Source organism: Grus americana, chromosome 1, assembly GCF_028858705.1.
Source record: "Grus americana isolate bGruAme1 chromosome 1, bGruAme1.mat, whole genome shotgun sequence".
Lineage (NCBI taxonomy): Eukaryota > Metazoa > Chordata > Aves > Gruiformes > Gruidae > Grus > Grus americana.
The window spans coordinates 6,467,882-6,483,757 of NC_072852.1; the positions used below are offsets into that span (position 1 = coordinate 6,467,882).

The window sequence follows — 15,876 nt, forward strand, 5'->3', positions numbered from 1 at the left end:
TTTTCTTAGAAAAATGACGTGTTTACATGACTGCAGAAGAAATATCTCCCTGGCACTTTTTCCCTACAGCATGACTGAAGTTTCCCAACTTTGTGTGCGAGTCTGGAGATTACAGCAGTACAGACACAGAGGAGGTCGAAGATGTGATTAAGTTAATTTTACTGGACATTTCTTTGTGTCATTACTGGTTACGATTACAGCAGCAACTCTGTACAGATGTGACATTGTGCAGATCAACTGCAGGATGCAGAGGGTTAAGAGGTGGGGAAAGGCAGTATGTAATATAACTGAAATGATCACTGATAGTAAAAAAACCAAAAAAAAGCTAGAAGTCAACATGCAGCTCATATGGCTTGCGACTTACTAAATCGTAATGCCACTTCTATTTTTTCTTATAAATTTTGGTTCCTCTTCTGCAGGCCACTTTCCAGCCTGTTTGATGCCTCTTTTAGCTTACTGTTTTTAGTGTTTCCCTTCCACGTATCAAGGAACCCTGTAGCTAGTATTTTTAAGAAATAAAGGAGTGTTTCTGTGTGTTTCTCTTGGGTAGCACAAAGCAATTCTTTAAGACCCAAATGAAATGCTGTAGCAAATGCTGCGATCAGCTTGAGAGTAGTGTCCTACAGTGGCAAATTCTCAATTTTGTTTCCCTTGTGCAACCCCCCTGTAATTTATTCTGTGATTCGCTCACAGTTTGAGACCTGCTTAGCTGAGAAAAGACTGAAGGATACAGATCTCATGGGGGTGGCGGGGGGGGCATAATTACGTTGAGGTTTAATAATTCCCAGGGGCTCAGAGCAGCTATGGGCTGCCTTGGTGCTGGTGACCCCCATCTCAGCTAAGCCCTGGCTCCTCTGCCCTGCTGCCCAAATCCCCTAGAAGCACATCCTCTGCCCTCGAAATAAAGGTAATAATAAAGGAGAAGGTACAATATAACAACAAACAAGGCTGTGGCTTGTGGTGGAGCCAAACAGGTGGGAGAGGTGGTGCTGGAGGACGGCAGGGGATTTTGCTGGACTTCACCCAGCAACGCTGGGAGAGCTAGCAGAGGTATTAAAATAAATAAATGGCAATACAGTGTGTATATATAATGTTACATCAGGCCTGCCTCTTTCACTGTGTCTCTCTGGGGTAGGACAGCGAAGAGTTGCAATACTTTCTGGCAAGTCTCAGCACCCTCCAGCTTCACGTTAGAGCAAGGGGGGAGCAACTCACGGGCTCTAAACACAGTTTAATGTGTAGAACAAAACCCACTTCAGGAAATATATTTTCACTGGATTTCTTGATAGTGATCTGAATATTAAAGTTACTGGAAAGTAAATCTGTGAGGGCTCATGGATTAATTTTTTCACCCCTCCTGTTGCCTCTTTTCAGATAAGCTCCCAGCGTAAGATCGGTGCGTTGCCATTAACGCGCTGCTGCCTGATCTTCCCTTGTAGATGCCAACTCCCTTTGCGTAGTGCGACTGGAGTAAGTGCTGTGTCTGTTGTACTCCTTGGAGCCAGGAGAGACTGGCAAAACTTCAGGCCTTTTTAAAATCCTGCAGAGCTTTACCAGCAAATAGCGCGCGCTTGCCCAGCCCTCTGCAGACACAGAAATCCCATTGACCTGTCTCCAAAATGATATGGGAGTGTATAAGAAAGGCCGAGATCAGCTGCTGTGTCTCCAGAAATGTCCCTAATCCCCGGTCAAAACTTTCCCTGTACTTCTGTGAAGTGGTTTTGTTCCTCGTACGTGACAGGGACAGCTTTGGTCCTGTGCTCTGGGCTCCTACAGCAGCAAGAGCAGAGCCTGGCAAAGAGAGGCATCCAAAAAAAAAAAAAAATTTCTTCAAGGCCATGTCTCCTCAGTTGCTTCTCCCCCTTAATTTGGCTCCTACAAGGCTAAATGCAGCGCTATAAATCACATGAGTTACCTATACAGGGAAGACCGTGCACCCCTTTGCATTCCTGTCTGAAGAAGTATGTGACCTTTCTAGGGCTTATTGCTAGGGAAAAAAGGTCGGTTTTAACTTGCCTTCACAGCCTCAAGGTGAAATCCAAGCGAAGTGTAGGAGTCTTCACTCAGAGGAGCGGTGAACTTGCTGTCTGTGAAGCAGCGAATCTCGCTGTACTGCTCTGCGTACAGATGACCTGAATTTCACAAGTCCTATTGACTGGCCCGTACAACTTGGCTAGTGGAGCTGGGAACATCTTGTTTGGAACACGTCATGTGTCAGGCGGATGTACCAGTTCAAATGTTTTCTCCAAAATGCCTTTTCCCACCACGCACACCATCCAAACAGCCTGTAAATGGTTTGGCTTTTCAGGAAAAAAGTGTTTTTCATGCTTGGCAAGTCGGTCCAGGAGGAGCAATTTCAGCCTTGTTGGTGTTTGGATTATGAGCTATTTGGGGCAAATAGTCCTATCCTCACACCCCGCTTCTGTGACTGCCTGTGAATTAAGATGGGTTAAATAGCTTCAAGGTCTTCAAATTGGGCAAGGGAGGAGGAAAGTACACACAACAGCTCAAATTCAGTTGTTGGCACAGAACAGTAAACTGAGACAACCGTAGTGATGCAAGTCTTGTTCCTGATTTGGCTTTTGGCTTTCCATCTTAGCAAAGCTTTAGATAAGGCATCCCGTGTTGTGTTCAGTATCTAAACATACCGGTTTAGTACATGGACCCCCAACATAGAATTACTGTTCAGAAAAGGGGTAGAAAAAATTACTTCACATGTGCTTTACTCTGAGGACTTGAACAATGTTGTCTCTACCCACTTCTCAAAACCAAAACAAATAAAGCCCTGAAAGTTTGGCCCAGGGACATAATGCTGGACTTCGTCACCACCATGAAATACAGATAATGGAATTCTGGGTGTCAGTGGAGAATACAAATTCCCCCATAATTGCCACAATGTGCTCGCTTTAAAAAAAAAAATCTGTACGAAAAGAGGGTGTGTGTATCTTGTAATAACTAAAAACACATTTGAGAAATGGTTTTCTAGTTAACCCCTCCAAAAATACAGATTGTGTCAGAGATGGCACGGAAAGGGATGTTAGTGAGGGTCACGTAAGTCCCAAGTTGTGACATAGGTGAGTATCACCAAGGGGATGATGGTTCTTACTAAGCTCTGATATATAAAATATGAACAGCAAAACAGTCTGGATTCCTCTGCTTTCAGTAACTCTATAATCACTCAGCTGAATAATACTGGGGTGAAAAATTAGGGCCAGCTAGATCGAAGTATGAGGTTTTAATCACTTTTTCATCTTTTGTATCTGTGCTTCCTCTGCACTTTGTAGAGGACAATACCGGCAGGGGGGTTTTTTGTTTGGCTTTTTTTCTTAAAAAGGCAGGATATATGGGGTGATTGAAAAAGTAAAGATAACAGAAAATAGCAGATTAGGATGTAACACGCTCCTGCATCCATTGTTGATGACTGAGAAAGTCATCTAGTCCTTCTCTAAGCCTGTGCAGATTTATTCTTGCATCTTTATTTTCCCCTGATTAAAATTCAATATCACTCTTTTCAATAAGAGGTTATTCTCCACTGTTTTACTAAAAACAATCCACTTTTCATATCAAGCCATTATACAAGCTTATTACATCTTGTTCATTTGGACATGAGTTGTTAAATCTTCCAGGTGCTTTATGGGGGATTTAACCATCCAATTCAAACAAACTCTCTCTCACAAAGAGGTTTACTTACAATTGCCGCTATGTTCCTCTGCCTAATTGTTTAAATTGCCCTAACCCCTAAAACGTAACATAAAACTACTGCGCCAGCAACACAGATGCCAAGCAAGAGTCTATGATGGTGTGTAGTAACACTGTCCCAGCCACCAGTGATTTGCATTTCAGGGACTTCCTCTGCCAGCAGTGATGACTCTTTCTTGATGAACATTTCCTCCATTAATTTATCTGACTGGTTTTGCAGTTTTAACTTTGAGCCCACAACATCTCGCAGCAAAGAAATCCTGTGGTTTGACACACTGGTTGCATCTATGCTAACAAAGCAATGCACTGGAAGCGCTCTTGTATGCGTAAATTTGTCTTGCATCCATGTTTTGGGACATGTGGTAGCTGTTTGGAGTGGTTTCCCTGCTAAGTCCTTGAGACACTGAGTTCAAGTTCCTTTCTTTTGAGGGGAGAGGGAGGTTGTGGGGTTTTTCTGCACCCGTTATACACCAAAATTTCATTCCTGAGTGGCGATTAGTGACATCTAGTTACATGGATGCAGATGTTGCAGGATGCAGGTAAAATCAGGATCATAATTTCCTACATGCATTGCTTAATCATACTGACATTCATCTACCATTTCATCATCTTCATCTCTTAGATCAAGGAGAGTCCTAATGCACTTCTGCAGGTCTCTGCAGCTCTTTCATAACTAACCCATCGCAAATTTTAAGCTTTGTCTAGTTCTGCGCTCAGCAGAACTGAAATAAGGAGGAAATTGCCTGTAGAAGGGAAAGGTAACTGGGCAGTGCCAACGTTACATTGTGCCTTGACAGATAAGGTTATAATTTCAAGCTTTTCCCAGGCTTTCTGTGTCAGTTTGGATGAGTTACTTAATCTCTGTGTGCCTCAGTTCCCACCAGTAAAATGGAATTGTTAATACCTGTCTTATCGACTTTGGCTATAAACTTTTCATGGCTATAGAGGTGTACGGTTCTGTCCGTACAGAGCCCAGAGCAGCGAGGGCTCAGCCTTGGGCCGGGCTTTTCACCACCTGCCCTCATAAAAATAATTTACTTAACTGAAATTAGAATTTAACTCTTTTGAGAACAGGTGAAATCCTTGCTCATTTACTAAACCCCTTTCTTCAGTCTTTCTGCCTTTGCAGTGCAGCTCCACAGTCGAGCCGCTCAGATTCCTCACACGCTTTTTTGAAGAAGTTGTTAGGCCGAAGCTGGTTGAAGCCTGGAACCCAGAGCTGAATGATCCAGCTGAGGTGGGCCTGATGGCAAATCACTAGTTTGGCGGGAGGGTTCTTATTTTTCCCTTTTGTTTTGGTTTGATTTTTTGTTTTGGTTTGGTTTGGTTTGTTTGCATGTGTGATGCTTCTATTCAGTAACCCTTTATAAAAATTTGTAAGCTCAGTTGCTGTTCTGCTTTATTAACCCCTCCCCTCCAAGCTTAGTCTCCTCTTTGGTATGCAGTCCCTTCTCCGCATAGCTGCTCTTTTCATGTCTGCTCGCTGCACATGTGAATAATTCTTTTCATAGGCTTATTTCTTACTCTCCTTCATTTTTCTAATACCCTCTCCAGCTGACACACAACTTTACTTACCTGTGTTTCACCACCTTCATTCAGCGCTACCTGTGCCACATGGCATTTCCCCAGCCATCAGTGGCGTACCCCGCTGTCCCCACGGAGGGATGTCATTAGAGCAATGAAACTCTTCTAGTAGTCATTATTTCAGCATTGCTTATGTGACAGGCTTCGTTTTGTTCAAGAGAGATTCATTAAAGATCTTTTGCACCCCTGCTAGTCTCAAGGTGCCATACCAAGGACGGAGCAAAGGAAGGTGAAACCAGGGAGATTTGCAGTCTCTCTTGCTGGGACTTTACATCAAGATCCAGAAGATTTTCCTTTGCTTGACCTGAGCAGCAGCTGAATCCCTTACCTGTAAGGAAAATGCTCTTACTGTTCCCTACGGGTGTTGTCTGGTGTCTCCCAAGAAACGAGTTCAGACTTCAGGAGCTCTAGTACTCCTGAAAAATGCTCTGTGGCACTAAAAAAAATTCTTAGTATAACCTAAATGTTACCATCCAACCTCTTCTATAAGAGCAGCTGAACATGCTTCCACTGATTATACTCTAATTTTCCTTAATAAAAAAACCCCAACCCTCATATGAATTTCATCTCTATATAACTTTCTCAGGTGCTTTTTCTATGATTGTGTGTGTTTTCGCCATGTTTCATCACAAGTGGAAGACGTTCCTCAGTTTTTTATACCTCATCTGGGAAAGTCCATGCATGCACAGAGTTCGTTCTGATAATTGATTGTAGGATAGTTGTTCTATAGTTGGTCCCAAGCTGATATTAGTGTACCACTTTGTTACTGAACTGCTGTTGATCCACAGATACTGGCTTTTTGTTGTTCATTTGGGATTTTTCTGAGTTTTAAAATTGAAGATTTTCTAAAGGTAGAAATACTGGGAGGCTCCAGTGATTATCACAATAATTGTACTGTCTCTTTTGTTGAATGTGTGGATTTCAGATTATTGGAAAAAATCTGTCGTGTCAGTTGTGCTAGATTTTTCTTTTTCTTCTTTTTCTTCTCTCTTTTTCTTCTCTCTCTTTTTTTCTTTTTGATGTCAAGTTAAATTGTCTGTAGCCAGCTATCTTCAAGAAATGCTTTATATAGATAATTTGTATCTGTTAAAATATTAATTTACTTGTTCAGGTAACTTTGCAGGAGTCTTCAGTAGTGGAAGACTGATTCTCAGCTTAACATATCTAAACTGCAGACTACATTTATGTATTAAATTAGTAGATCAATGGAGCCAGAACGTAGTTTGGGTTGGAAATCTTGGTATGACTTTTGAGTGATTTGATTAAGCATATTCCCTCCAAGAATTTGTAAGATACTATGGAAAGTTTTAAAGTAAAAAAGGGGAGAGGTTAGTTTTTTCTTTAAGACACTTAGTTTCAAATAGGGTTCTTGGTTTCCAGGTCCCAAAGAAAACAGTGATGTATTATAGAAAGAACTTCAAGTGAGTCTTTGAAGTGGTGGACATTCCAGTTCTGAAAAATATGTGGACTTAATAATCTTTCTCTACAAACAATAGGTTATAAATATACAAGTGAATTAATCTACATGTGTCACGCCAGCACAACATTTCCCCTTATGCTCATCCTGAACCAGGAGGCACTGGCAGATTTGAAGCTTAGACTACCTAATTCTGCACATAGTAACTAAATTCACCTTCAAGCATTTGTAGGATGAATTTCACTTCTCAATCCCTTAGGCTGTAATTAATCTCTGCTTTAAGCAAGCAAGGGGTTACTGCATATTAATCAGAGGTGGTTTCTAGTCCCTGGAAGGTTTGCATGGCTTTCCACGCGGTGTCCTTCAAGAAGTACAGGGTCCAGGTTATGTATTTAAGCCTTAATTTTTACATGCCCTGTCAGTATAGCTGCTGGGCATGTTTGCTAACTTGGGACTTCAGCTGGACATCCTTTCTGCCCTGGTGTGGTCTTAGGGAAGAATTTCAGTCCCACCAGTAGCTGGCACTGCTGAGGCTGGTGGGTGTCCCCGTAGCCCTCAGACTTCCCCCTTGTTGGAATAACTGACCTTGCCAAGAGTTGCAAAATGTTGTTGACTGGGGTCAAGTTTCGGCTGGACATGCCAAAATAAAGGATTTATGTAGCCTGGGAAGAATTACGGGCTTGGAAGAGGGAGATAGGTATTAAAGGTCTAAATGGGGTGATGGGGAGAAAAGTATTTAAACACTGATGTAAACTTTCATTGACTCCAACAGGAATTGGCAGGGTCTTTTATGTGACTTTTGGGGTTAGATTTCCAGCTGACACGAACTGACAAAGCTCCATTGAGCAAGATCTACTGACTTCTCTAACTGGGAGTTGGGCCCCATGTGTTTCACAGAAGACTTGACATCTTTCTTTTTATACATAAAGTTTCTGGATCCAATAGGACAATAAATGTCTTGGTCAGAGCACTTACTGCATTAATTAATTCCAGCCTGTTGATGCCCAGTTTTACTCTGTCTGAAGTCTGGGCTCTAAAAAGCTCTTGGGAATAAGGTTACATTCAGTTTTAATTTTCTAGTTATTTTTTCCTGTATTTAAAAGAAACTGATGACCTTAGTCTTTGCTTTTTAGTCAGCATTCAAGTACACTAATAAATTTAGCATAATGTATTAACAAACCTAAACCTATGACATCCTAGGTTGCAGACGAGCTGTGTAAACTAACTATATAAGTTGCATATCAACTTTAAATCATTAGAAAGTGTTGACAGGAGAAACAAAACTTGCTGTATTGTAGAGTAACTTTTTTTTTTTCTCCGCTACCCATTTGAGCTGAAAGTTTCCCTATTTTTGCAAAGGGATTTTTTTTTTATTATTTCTGCCAAAGCAGTTTGTACTTTTAACCCAGCACAGTGTGGTTCCCACATATAGCTCTGGGACTGCTCTTACACTGAGTTCAGATCTCCCTGCTCTTCACTGAGAGTTGCAGCTACATCTGTGGGCAGTAAGTTGCTCTGTTTGCCATGAGATTCATTAAAATCTGTGGTTAATGAGAGCTTGCATCGTGCACACAGGTCTTACAAGTGCAACTGCAGAGTCGTGTTACATAATGCCTCAAAGCTGGCTAGATCTCCATTTTCTGTGGACTTTGAGGTCTTCTCTTACATCTTTACTCTCATTCTTCTCATAAGAAGAATTTAAAAGCAGTCTCAGTTCTCCACCCCCACACCCCAGAGAAAAAGCAAGTTACTCTCTCATTAAGAGGTCCCCTAATTTAAAAGTACCCTCTCTAGCAATATTTTCTATAGTAAGCTACAATCTGAATTTTCCTATTGGTATGAGTCTGAGGTGCAGTTATTGCACTTTACATCCTTCCTTCTGTATCTTATCTGTAGATACTGTACAGCCATGCACAGCAGAGTGTCCAGCAACAAAAATAGGTACTTATTCTTGCAGTGACAAAATAGCACAAAGACTTTTGTCTTTTGCCACTGCAAAGAAAATTCATGTTGTTCACATTGGTGTGGTTGAGTAAAGGCTACAAGAAGAATGAGCATGGATGAAGCTGCAGATCCAATTCTAGGAAACATATCTTTATCCTATTTACATGCAGAGAAGTTACCTTTGCCAAAATTATTTTTGCTACAGTTACAGATGTTTACTGGGCAGGCATCATAGCAGAAAAGTCCTAGGAAAAGACTCCAGTTAATTTCCAGGAAAAAAAACCCCAAACCCATAGTCACTGTTTAAGAAAAATAAAACACCTTAAACCAAAATGTCCTGTAACGTACAGAAGCCTTGCCTGAATGTACCGTGTACCTGTATTAATCTGACCGTATTCATTATTGCTTTGTTTTCCCATTAAACTCTCTGCAAGTTATTACAGGGTTGATTGTACATCGTGTATTGGCAATTCAGGTTGTGGATTAAATTTAAGCAGGTATTATGAAAATACAGTCTATAACAATGGGGAAAACAAGCTCTGTTGTTGCAAATAAGCCACGTATACAGTGAACTTGTGATTTAGACATGAAACAGTGTGGGGCTCCAGGTTGCAACATCACAAAACATAACAATTTGGAGGAAAAAAATGAGTTCTGCATTTATTTTTTTTCTCCCATTTGTTGTTATAATACACAACAGCAGTCGGACCACACAGGAAGTTTGCACAAACCTACACAGTGAAAGTGGGATGGGAAAGCAGAACTTGTTCAGCAGCAAAGGGTTGGGCATTTTTTGTTTCTTCAGCAGCTGAAAGCTTAGTGTGGCACTACTGAATAAAATCAGCTTTGCAGGGAGGAAGCTGTATAATCAGTATGTATGATGGTTTCTTAAAATGTGATGATCTGGAACAGAGCAGTTACCTATATATGGTATCTTTGTATCTTCTCAGTAGTAGCAGCCAATTTTGAATTCCTTCAGGAAGATGATAAAAAATGTGTTTTAACCGAGGGGTTCCAGCAATAGTTAGCTAATAATTTCAGACCTAGAAGGACTTCCTTATGAGGAGTGTTTAATTACGGAGGCAAAGAGTTGTGCAGAATAACAAGCACTTCTTAGAAATGGTGATTTAGGCTTTTGTTGTTTGAATTTTGTCATAACGCAAAGGGGAATAAACAATCTTTTGAGAGATTTGAAACCAATAACCCACATGACAATTAGCTCGCAGGATACTGTGCCAGTAGATACCATGGAGGCTAAATGCTTGGAATTGGACAAAAATTATTTTTATGGATGATGAGAACACCTACAATTAGATAGGATTAAAATGGACAGGGAAGGATATAAACCCTCACGCTTTGGCCATCTACTGTCTGAAGCTGAGAAGAATCTCTCTGTATTTAGCAACACATCCCTATCCATGTAGGCTTTTTGTACCTCTTAGGAGTTTGTTTTATGTGACCTTCCATCCCTGTCTGATCCCATGAAACAATTCCGGTGTTATGCAAGAGTTTTAAAATCCTACTAATTGAATTTTCTTTCCTAATACTGAATTCTAATAGCATTTACTTTATTGATGCAATGCATGAGTCAAAAGAAAGAATAAATCTTTCAAGCCTTGTGCTACTAAAGCATATACATTTATTTAACAGTATTATATATGGTATCTTCATCACTTTGTGGACCAATGAGTTCGGCAGGGTAATTTTGCATTGCATTAAAATAATTATCCATCACCATTTGAACTTCTTATACTCTCCGATAGGTAAATTGTATACTTTAGCAAGCCAGCATGCATTCCAAAATTGTTATGGGAAAGATTTGCATTAGGAAAATGTAGACTTCTTCCCCATGATAAAAATCTCCGTACACAATAGCTGTACTGCCACATGTCATGGGGACATTGTGTAAATTACAGAGTTACAAATTTGTCAGCCTAACCAAATGTCTGAAAGAATAATGTCATATTAGTTATATTTCAGCTGTAAGCCTGGCCTGTTTTAACCTTGATTTGTGTGGCAGCTAGCCATACCAACAGCTTGTGCATGGTTGATTATAAACAACTTTGTTTTAATGTAACAAGATTCTCATTTAATTCCTGGGAGCTTGATGCAATGGTGATCAAAGATAAATTCAGACATATCCCTGAGGTAAAGGACTGACCAGAAAAGACAAGGTCTTGAAGATTTCAAGATCCTAAGATCTTTCGTATGTTGTAATTCAAACTTTCTGAAGTTGGATAGCACACCTGAACATATATAGATGCAGAACTGCATTACGTGCATAGCAAACCTTGATAGAATTTGAACTGGTTTTGATTTTCATTTTAATACTACTTTTGTGTGGAAGGACCTATATGTTCAACCAAGCTGGCTTTTTGTTTTGTCTTTAAAAAAAGCTTTAGTCATTTTGGATTGCATTATCTTTCCACATTAGGGATGAAAAATTGATTCTCAAAGAGCTGGAACCCTTGAAATTCAGACTTGGAGATGGGGGGTGGGGGTGGTGGTCCTGCTTTGGGTTTTTTGATATTTCTGGTGGTTTCAGTGTTGTTAGGGGTTCTTTTGTGGTATTGGGTTTGGTTGGCTTTTTTTTTCTTTTCTTTTTTTTTTCCTCTTTATTATTATTTCATTTGGTCTGGAATGGGTTTTATTTTGGTTTGAGTGTAGGTTTTGTTTGTTTGAGGTTTTTTTGAGGATTAAAAGTGTCTTTGTCTGAAGCAGTGTACCTGAGAGGCTCTCTGTCTTTACTTGACTGCCTATTTTCAGGAGGCTTAAGACAATTTAGTATTTTTGAGATTACCACCTCCTTGCCAAGCATCTCAGAAGCTGGGCAAGAAGTTCAAAATAGGTGGGAGGGATTCAACTAACATTTGGATGTGACTATACTTATACATCTGCTTCCTAAAGAGGGTGGGAAGGGACTATGATGTTCACTTTATTTTGAAATTAGCAATAGTCAGCTTAAGTCTGTAAATGTCAAATTTGAGGAGTTTGGTTACATAAGCATCAAAACTTGAGTTGAACCTTTGAGTGGTTCTTAAGCTTGTGGTGAACTGAATCACACTGGAGGAACAATCCTTAACTTAATTACTCCAATAAACTCCCGCTACTTTGCAGCTTTACATTCTTTCTTTGCAAATAGCTGATTTTGAACATTCCCTCTTTCCCATCTGTAGAAAAAGTACAACCTTTGCCTTCGAACAGAGTCAAACCTTTACACAAACATGGTTTGTAAGGTTGGGAAAAAATTCCTCCCCCCCTTCTTCAATTCCTGATTTTTTTTGTTTGAGAAAGCAACAATATAAACCATGAAATTTAATTTTCTGTGTGATGTTGTCATTGGGGGGGCGGGGAAACAAGACTAATAACCTAAGGTTATGAGTTTGATATTTGTATCATAGGGCAATATAGCATTCCCCATCATCCTGGTGTTTGGAAATCTTTAGGAGTAAAGATAATGAATCCAGTGCTGCCAGTTTTCACAGTTACATGTTTCCGTGACTCTGGGACTACGTAAATGGAGATTGCTAGTCTATAAACACACAGGGAAAAGGCACAGACGCTCACATGTACACAAAGACTTTTAAGGTCAGTAACCTTTTGTTCAGTCAGAAGGTAAAAATGCACAAATTTGCTAGTACTTTTTCAAATATATATATAAAATCATATAGTGGGGTTTTCTTTACCTCTTCACTAAGACTGTTGCATAATCTTAGGACTTGCTTTGAGACCTACTTTTTTTTTGTGGTCATCAGTCCATGAGATTTCTGACCTCACAAGGTAACAAATTACTCTTTTAAATTCTGCATGAACTTCAGACCAAATGTTCACTTCTGCTTCAGCTGTGATATTTTCCCCTCGGTCTGGACTACTTGTGATACAAAGGTTTTTTGACTCCAAATGGAATAATCAGTCCTGTTTCTGGGCTAACTTTCCATGGTCCTCTTAAATGTGTATTATAGAAACTAAGTAAAACTCCTGCCCAGCATCCACAGAAGACATCAGCTTGTGAAGGTTTCTGACAGTGTGCTGCAGGGGAAGATTTTAAGTCATTTAAAATAGTTTAGTTCTTTTATAATCTCATGGTTATGGCTTGCTGTTTTAAATATCTGTTGTTTTTAAGACTTCATACCAGTACTAATCAATCTTAGCTACATGTCCCCAGATTATGTGTGAAGACAATGTATTTATGTTTTTATTTGTCAAAGAAGACTCCAAGCCAAACCAAAGGCTTAATAATCATTGAGTGCTGGGTGGGGATCTTTTTTGTTTAGCTGTGTTTGTCCTGGAGATTGTTAGGCTGAACTATTTGCTTAAAAGAAACAAAATGAAAATGAGAGGTCTATAGCCAAGTTTTCAAATCAATCTCTTGCTCACTGGCGCTCGCTGAGACAGGAAAAGTGATGGCTAGTGCTTCAAAAATCCTTCATGCTCTCATTTTCTGGAATTCGAGCTCCTGAGAGAGCCTGGCCTTTTGCCTATATCCTGAGATTAGCCCAAGCACTGGGGTTTTTTTCCGATCTGCACAGTCTAAAATTAAGACATTGGTTAGGAAGTTTTTAAGCCAGTTCTTGTTAAAGCATCTCCTTCGAGGTACCGGCCACTTTTAACTGTTCTTGACTTCAAAGCGTGTTGATGGTTGAGTTCCATACTGACATATCAAAAGAAAACAGACCCCCAGTTTAGGGAGGTATGCTTTCATTAGGTTTTGAACCTCTCTTGCCATTTCTTCTCTGTTAATCTCAATTGTTTCTAATACTGTGTTTAACTTTGCTCTGAACTTTAGTTTGGCAAAAAGGAACGTATTTGCTTGTTTGGGGCAGGCTGAGTTTTACTGCTTTGCTTGAATTTCCTGGTGTTCTTCAAAATCACAGTGGTTTACTTGGGAATCTTGCCAGTGTTTTAAACTTCAGATAGTGATAGTAAGATTTGTGTGCTCATTTGAGGCTTACATAACGTTAAAGCTAATATTTGTGGGCATGATTAAATGTGTTTGGTATTTTGAGGGGGGGAGGGATGTTATGAGTTATGCTTGCTGCCTTGTGGGGATTCTTATGAAATGTAGCAGCAGCTCAACAGGTTATCTAGCAGAGGGAGAGTTAATGCGTAGTGCTTACTCATAAATCAGTAGATTAGTGCCTGCCTTACACATCTTAATAAAAATAGCAGAGAACAACAATCTTATCAACATATATGTAATCAGTAAACAAGTGTCGTGTTCATATACAAAATAGATTTTTATCATTCTTCTGCTTCAAACCATGTGACTTTGCAGTGAAGCACTTGCAGGACATGAGTTAATACATGTTTGACGACAGTTGCAGCAAAAAAAAAAACAACCATGAATGCTAATATGAGGGAGATAATTGGGATGTGTGGGGGGTGAATGTCTGGATTTGAACTTTTGAACTGTCAAGCATAAAAGCCTGCTGCTTCCTCTCAGTAACTGGTACGGGCTGGATGTAGATTTTGTGAACACCTGGACTAAACACAAGTGGCACGTGATAAGTCTGCCAATTAATAGAGATGACACTGATGCACCAGTTATCAGGCTGATCACTTGTCGTCCTTCTGCAGATAGACTATTTTGATTGGTAAATGGGAAGTTGGGGGGCCCAGAAAGAAGAAGAGGCTGAAAAGATGTGTTCCTAGAAAAAAGTGGTCTTGGAGAGGAGGAGAAGACTTAGAAAGAAGAAGATAAAGATCACAGCTGAAGGAAAGTTCTGGGAAGTGAAGCAAGTCCTGGAGATGAGGAGGACAGGCAGAGATGAATGCTGAGGGATGCCTGGAGTCCTTGGCTGGTGATACCCAAGATGGGTAACTGCAAGCAGTGACACAGCGTGGACCAACACAAGGTCCTGCCTGACCTTCCCAGACCAGGGATGTTGAGACCTTGTGAATGTAGAGTGAATGTAGCATGAATGTGATGTGTGAGGTGATCAAATAAGGTAAAACTGAATGTCCTTGGTTCCTAAATATCTCCTTGCACCGCCATGAATGGTCTGCTGAAACGCTAACAGGTATTCAAGCATGAATATATAAGGGCACTCCTTAGGTGATGCTGCGTAGCACTTTTCAAAGCACAAAACAAATTCTGGCTCCTGGATTTAAACCTGTCATGCACACATATGCATGCACATGATATACAAGCTCAAAGATGATGTGGAATTACAGTAATTCAATAAATGGTATTTATAGTAGCTTGCGGGACTGTAAGCAGCAATGTAATCATATGTATTTTCCAGCGGAGATTGTGGTTGCCATTTCAACACCAGTCCACTTCCAAAAAGCACAAATAAGCTTGAAACATTTTGAACGAAATGGTACTCCATGAAGAGTAGGTAGGATTCATTACACGTTCCTAATTAGGTCTTTGAATATAAATTATTTTATATGGTATTAAGTAACATATTTTGCTTTGAACTCTCAAACTTCACTCTAATCACCTTCTAGCTTTCTTTGGTACTCTTGGGTACAAACTAACCCCCTCTCATTTTCCTCAAATAATCTATCAAGGGTTGTTAGCTGTGGGAAGATGGTCCTTGGAGAGGGGAATAAGTCAGTGACATAATTGGTTTCCTCTCAAAAATGTATGAATGAAGATAGTTGCATCTGTTAGTGAGTACAGAGATAAACTTTCTGTGCTTTGATTAAGAGTCTTTTGATACAAATTATTTCTGTTTACATTTTGCAGCTAACCCATTTTAGGGAAGAATTTGAATAAATAGGGTATCTGTACTTTCTAAAAAGTGAGCTCTTATTAAAAGTGAAGCAAATTACAAATTATTTTAAATGGCTTATCTTTGCACAGGAAAGACATGGAAAAGTAAGTGTAAAACCCTGGTCTGTATCTTGAAGCTGGAATAATAGTTATTATCTGAATACCTTTCTACATAAAGTTAATAAACCATTTTCCACCTGATTTTCTCAGGGCTTTGAAACCCCTCCTAGCATAGGTGCCTCTCCCCCAGCAGGTCCTCCTTATAGCCTTCATCACTGATGGTTCAGAAAGTTAGAGGGGAAGTCTTTCTTCTCCTGCCATCTTCTCACCATCCTTAGTCCATCTTCTTCTCCAAACAGTAATTTAAATTAATGTTAAATCAGAAATCTGAGGAGAATCTAGGTGTCAGAACCCTAAATATCATCCTTTAGAGTAGCCTGGATATGTAGTAGCTGTATTAGCCCAAGCAGAGGAAAGAGATCAGTCTTGTAAAGATGGCTTAGGCACTGAG

The 15,876-nt window shown here is 39.9% G+C and overlaps 1 protein-coding gene across 6 annotated transcripts in view; it reads left to right on the forward strand.

Moving 5' to 3' along the window:
- Positions 1-15,876, forward strand: part of CELF2 (CUGBP Elav-like family member 2) — a 577,644-nt gene that overhangs the window by 193,259 nt on the left and 368,509 nt on the right. Inside the window, exon 1 of one of the 6 annotated variants that reach the window (XM_054819634.1) lies at positions 4,839-4,936. The exons of the other annotated variants lie outside the window; for them this stretch is intronic. Within the exon in view, the coding sequence (XP_054675609.1) occupies positions 4,923-4,936 (14 nt within the window). The 5' untranslated portion in view covers positions 4,839-4,922. Of the gene's footprint in view, positions 1-4,838; positions 4,937-15,876 lie in introns of those variants that run through there. 6 annotated transcript variants of the gene reach the window in all.